This window comes from Lolium perenne, chromosome 4, assembly GCF_019359855.2.
Source record: "Lolium perenne isolate Kyuss_39 chromosome 4, Kyuss_2.0, whole genome shotgun sequence".
NCBI lineage: Eukaryota > Viridiplantae > Streptophyta > Magnoliopsida > Poales > Poaceae > Lolium > Lolium perenne.
Genome location: NC_067247.2, coordinates 13890545 through 13896041, shown reverse-complemented (window position 1 = coordinate 13896041; position 5497 = coordinate 13890545). Strand labels below are relative to the sequence as shown.

The window sequence follows — 5497 nt, the reverse complement described above, 5'->3', positions numbered from 1 at the left end:
CTGGGGAAGTAAGTTGGGCATACCATTGGCCATGCCCTCAGTTCCTGGAAAAGTTAATGTGGAGTACACAATCTTACGCCCAACTAGGAAAAGAAGTGAGCTTTCTTTTGTGAAAGTAGGGTATTTTCCACGCTGTGTTTGCCGTGTGATAAAGTAAAAGGTTATTAAGATGAGATGGTCCATCTTCTACACTTTCTACTAAATCAAAGCAATGATCCTGGACAATATGCAGTGCGCGCACCGGTAAAAGGAATCAGGTGCTCTCTTATCTCTCATTCCTCGCCCACTTTCTTTCTCTCTCTGGACGTGCCGCATCCTTGCTTGGGATGCCGTCGTGAGTGGCGTTGGCCGTCCAGTTCCGGTGGCCGCCGCCAGATGTTCCTGCTCGCAGCAGCCAACGCTTACCAGAGAAGGTATGGGAACTCAAATTCTGCCGATTCAGTTTCACTTAGGCAGTTAGGCGATTTTGTTGTTCAAAGTCCAGTTTACTACGAAGCTTCCTGGCCTAAAAAAATTCAGAAGCCTCTCTTTTATTTTATACAAATTTTCGGATTTTAGCTGACAGTCTACTCTATTTAGTTTTAAGCCTCTCGAAGATTGTTGAAATTGTCTGAATGTTAACAGGAAGCCCCATACATATATTTACTATAGTCACTCTAATCTAGATAAAATAAGCCTTCAAACAATATAGTTAATATTTTCGTTTCTCTTTTCCAGAGTCCAATTGAGGTGTGCCGTCGATGAAGAACAAGTGACCAACAGACCAATTCTCCAAAAAAAGGTGTGCCGGGGGCACCAAAAGAGGAATAAGCTAACCTGGAGGAGTTTGATCTATCTTGATTGATTCACAGAGGAGCGAGATCGAACAATGGAGGTCGCGGCGGGGGCGATGAGTCCCCTCCTCCGCAAGCTCGGCGACCTGCTGGTTGATGAATACAACCTGGAAAACAGAGTGAAGAAAGGCATAAAGTCACTCGAGACAGAGCTCACGTTCATGCACTCCGCACTCCGCAAGGTGGGCGAGGTGCCGCCAGACCAGCTCGACGAGCAGGTCTGCCTATGGGCAGGCAAGGTGAGGGAGCTGTCCTACGAAATCGAAGACGCCGTCGACGCTTTCATCGTGCGCATCGACGAGGAGGGCTGGCAGCGTGCTGGCCCCAACAACACCAAGAACAGAGTCAAGAAGTTCCTCAAGCGAGCCACCAATTTGCTCCGGAAGGGAAAGGGTCTGCATCAGATCTCCAGTGCCATCGACGAAGCCCAAGGTCTCGCTAAACAGCTGGCCGAGCTGCGCCAGAGATATGGGCTTCAAATGCATGGCACCAATGGTGTTGCCACCATTGACCCTCGCCTGACAGCTATGTACAAAGATGTGACAGAGCTTGTTGGTATTGCTCACTCATGTGACAAGATGATCGAGATGTTGACAGAGGGCGATAAGGGGCCGGATAAACGATTAAAGGTTGTCTCCATTGTTGGATTTGGTGGGTTGGGCAAGACTACTCTCGCCAAAGCCGTGTATGATAGGATCAAAGTGCAATTTAATTGTGCGGCTTTTGTTTCAGTGTCCCGGAATCCTGATGTGAAGAAAGTTTTCAAGGATATGATCTATGAACTCGACAAGGTCCAGTTTAGCCACATCCATAGCACAACAATGGATGAAAAACAACTTATTGACAAACTACGTGAATTCCTTAAGGATAAAAGGTGCGCATTTTCCTACTGTCTTTTTTTTGGACAGAATCACATGTCAACAGGTGTCACCATACTCACTGTATGCCTGGTGTCTACCCTTTCTGTTAAGGATTTTCAAATTTTGTTAAGAAAATCCCTACACCACTGTGTGTTATCCATTTATGCACGCATATTTTTGTTGAGAGAATTTGTGCAAGCATCTAATTAAAGAATAGTATACATGTATATGTTTCAACTGGCTGCACCTTTACACCACGTAGACAGCATGTGAACCACTATTGTACAATTTCAGAGCTCATGTACATCAATAAAATTGCGTCAAAGGTGTTCATTTGTCAAACATAGGAGCTAAAAGACCATATGTTGCTCATACGTGCAATAGATTATTTTACTTACTGCACATCATCATGTGCTAATGGGCTCATATTTGTGATTGCATCTTTTTTTTTGTAAGTGCACATGTTAGAATTTTTTTCTAAAATCTATAAAAGATAGTAGTTTTGGACACTGCCAAGTCACAAAGAGTTCTTTCACATGGAAATACAGGAATAATTAGCTATGAGTTTCCATTTCTATCATTAGTAACTTAATTATTATAGATTTCCAGAGTTGAAACCATTTTCTAGCGAATTTTCCTCTTACTCTAGTTTTGTCTATACGCATCGCCATTTGCAGATGGCTCCCCTATTAGAAACTCATAGTTATTTATTCACTGAACTTCCAATTAATGCACTCGAAAATTCATCCAGGTATCTCATCGTGATTGATGACATATGGGATGACAAAGCCTGGAAATTTATCAAGTGTGTTTTCTCTGAAAACAATCGCAGTTGTCGACTAATCACGACAACCCGGATAGTCAGTGTTGCTGAAGCATGTCGCTCTTCTACTGATGATATAGTTTATAGAATGGATCCTCTTAGTGATGATGACTCCAGAAGGCTCTTTCATAGACGAATTTTTCCTGATGGGAAAATGTGCCCAAATGAATTGGCTCAAATATCTATAGACATCCTGAAGAAATGTGGAGGGGTACCATTGGCCATCATTACTGTAGCAAGTCTTCTTGTTGTTAATCAACAGATAAAACCAAAGGATCAATGGTATGTTTTGCTTAACTCGATTGGTCGGGGACTTACGGGAGGTGCTTGTGTGGAGGACATGCAGAGGATATTGTCATTCAGCTATTACGATCTACCTTCTCACTTGAAGACTTGTTTATTATATTTAAGTGTATTCCCTGAAGATTATGTGGTTGGGCGAGATCGGTTAATATGGAGATGGATAGCCGAAGGTTTCGTCCAAACAGGAAATAAGAAGACTAGCTTATATGATCTTGGGGAGAGTTATTTTAATGAGCTTATAAATCGAGGCATGATCCAGCCTGTAGATATTGATATTGAAGGAAGGGCAAAATCTTGTCGTGTTCATGACATGGTGCTTGATCTCATTTGTTCACTCTCAAGCAAAGACAACTTTCTTACCATATTGGATGGTATTGAGCAGAACAAGCCTAATTCACAAAGCAAGATTCGCAGGCTATCCATTCAAAATGTAATGGTAGAGCCTACCACCCCTTGGCTTGATACTAGGAGCATGGAACAAGTGAGATCTGTTACTCTCTTTTCGTCTGCTATTTATCAGATGCCGTCCCTTTCATGCTTCCAAGTTCTTCGTGTATTAGATTTGGAGTACTGTAATCTCAGAGACAGTGTCCATAAGATTAACATGAGGTGTGTAGAAAATTTGTTACACCTGAGATATCTAGGGCTAAGAAGTACCTATGTTGGCGAGCTTCCGACCAAAATAGGAAATCTACGGTTTTTGCAGACACTGGACTTAGTAGAGACTGGTGTAAAAGAGCTGATGCCAGGTATTGTTCAGCTACAAAATTTGATGTGCCTGCATTTCGATAAGTATACCAAATTGCCACCTGGGATGGGGAACCTCACATCCCTACAAGAGCTGAGTGAACTCCATGTGGACCGTTATTCTTCAGGCATTGTGAAAGAGTTGGGCCATCTCACTGAGCTGAGGGTGCTCCGAATTAATTTTGAAGAATCGGATGAAAGCCTGGATAAAGCTTTTGTGGAGGCCCTTGGCAATCTGCACAAATTGCAAAGCCTACATATTGATGGTAATGATGGATGCGTGGATCTCCTGCGAGAATGCTGGGCGCCTCAACAACTCCGTAGATTAGTGGTACTGAATGGAAAGGAGAACAGGTTCTTGACACTTCCAGCATGGATTAATCCTTCATCTCTACCACTCCTATCATACCTGAATATATATCTGGATCAAGTTCAGGCCAAGGATGTCCAGATCATTGCTATGATGCCATGTCTTCGTTTTCTCCTCCTTGCGGCGTGGCGGCGCATAGAAGACCCCGCGGCGGAATGTTTTTCGTTTACGGCTGATTCATTCCCATGTGTTAGAGAGTGCATATTCTTCAATTTTATCACGGCGCCATCGCTTCCACGAGGAGCAATGCCCATGGTTCAGTTGGTCCAATTCTGCTTCCGAGCATGCGACATTACATGTGCTAATTTGGATTTGGGCATGTGTCACTTGGCTTCCCTAGAGCAGGTCCGTGTTGACCTCTGGTGTAAGAAAGCCAGCACCAAGGAGGTGAAGGAAGCCGAGGCTGTGCTCAGATTTGCTGTGGGCGAACATTCCTGCCGCCCCAGACTCTTTATCAGGAGACGCTAGAGAAGCAAGAGGCAGGTACTAATCCAGTAATCCTGTTCTTAGCTTGCACTCAATCCGATTGATTGGCAGTACTGCACGAACTAAAATATTCCAGCATTAATTTTCTTGATGAGCCACTGCACGTGCTTGTTCAAATACGTACCATTAATTAGCTATAGCTGAATGAACGCACATGTATATAATTCTACCTGTATGGCATTGCAGGCTTGCATCTATCCTACCACTGGAGATGATTTTGTGGGCACTTCCATTTGTATCCCCTGTTTGTATCTACCCTGTCTTTGCTGCTTCGTTGGCCACGCTTCCAGGCTCATCCTCTTCGCCACACTTATACTCCCTCTGTTCCGATTCATAGGGCTTACGTGTATCTCTAGATCGTAAATTTGACAATGATGATACAAGATATATACTACAAAATATATATATATATATATCATTAGAAAGCTTAGATGTTCTACTGTCTAATGATATAATTTTATGTTGTACAACTAATATTATATTGGCTAAATTGTAAACCTAGATTTATGTGCAAGCCTTATGAACTGAGACGAAAGTAGTAGTATGGTAGTTCTTATAATAAGGTAGTACTTAATGTGTATCTGTATTAACTGGTGGAGCGGTAACTGCTTAGGTATGTCTTTGCTCGTCTGTTAGATACATTTATAATGACGTATCATCTATGATCTAGATATGTATTGACGTATTGTCAGGGCCGGGTCGGTAAAATCTGGGGCATGTGCGAAATTCTAAGGGTGTGTTTGGTAACCCGGTTCGGCTATCTGAGCTCATACAAGTTGAGTCTAGCTATGTCCACCATATATAAGTGTGTATTGTTATGTTTAGTAGGTTGTATGAGTTGAGCCGAACTCAGCTGAGATCATGTTTGGTTGTCATGTATGACTTGAGCCATGCCATAAAAATTAAAAATTAATCGGCTTCCTGAATACAAAATAGAAAAGCAATCAGGTCCCTAAACAGAAAACATAAAAGCAATCGGGTCCCTAGGAGCATCGGGCTCGGGCTTCGGCACCGTCGCCGGCAAGAGGAGCTACCACCGACGAGTTAAGCCACCGCCGTCAAGAGGAGCCACCGC

At 43.1% G+C, this 5497-nt stretch overlaps 1 protein-coding gene across 2 annotated transcripts; it reads left to right on the top strand.

The window, feature by feature from the left end:
• The first annotated feature begins 200 nt into the window (after window positions 1-200).
• On the top strand, window positions 201-4921 carry LOC127291816 (disease resistance protein RGA5). 2 transcript variants are annotated; one of them, XM_051321144.2, is made up of 4 exons: window positions 201-413; window positions 718-1707; window positions 2445-4415; window positions 4609-4921. In XM_051321144.2, the coding sequence occupies exons 2-3, from the start codon at window positions 869-871 to the stop codon at window positions 4402-4404; spliced, it is 2799 nt and encodes a 932-aa protein (XP_051177104.1). In that variant the 5' UTR covers window positions 201-413; window positions 718-868; the 3' UTR covers window positions 4405-4415; window positions 4609-4921. The 2 variants fall into 2 exon arrangements, with proteins under 2 accessions (XP_051177104.1, XP_051177103.1); XM_051321143.2 differs by having other exon boundaries at window positions 202-413; window positions 2445-4419.
• The last annotated feature ends 576 nt before the right edge of the window (window positions 4922-5497 follow it).

Bases quoted from the DNA above. Each gene is read 5' to 3' on its own strand.
- LOC127291816 (XM_051321144.2), top strand. From the start codon at position 869: ATGGAGGTCGCGGCGGGGGCGATGAGTCCCCTCCTCCGCAAGCTCGGC. The intron at 1,708-2,444 runs GTGCGCATTTTC...AAATTCATCCAG, and splicing joins GAATTCCTTAAGGATAAAAG to GTATCTCATCGTGATTGATG.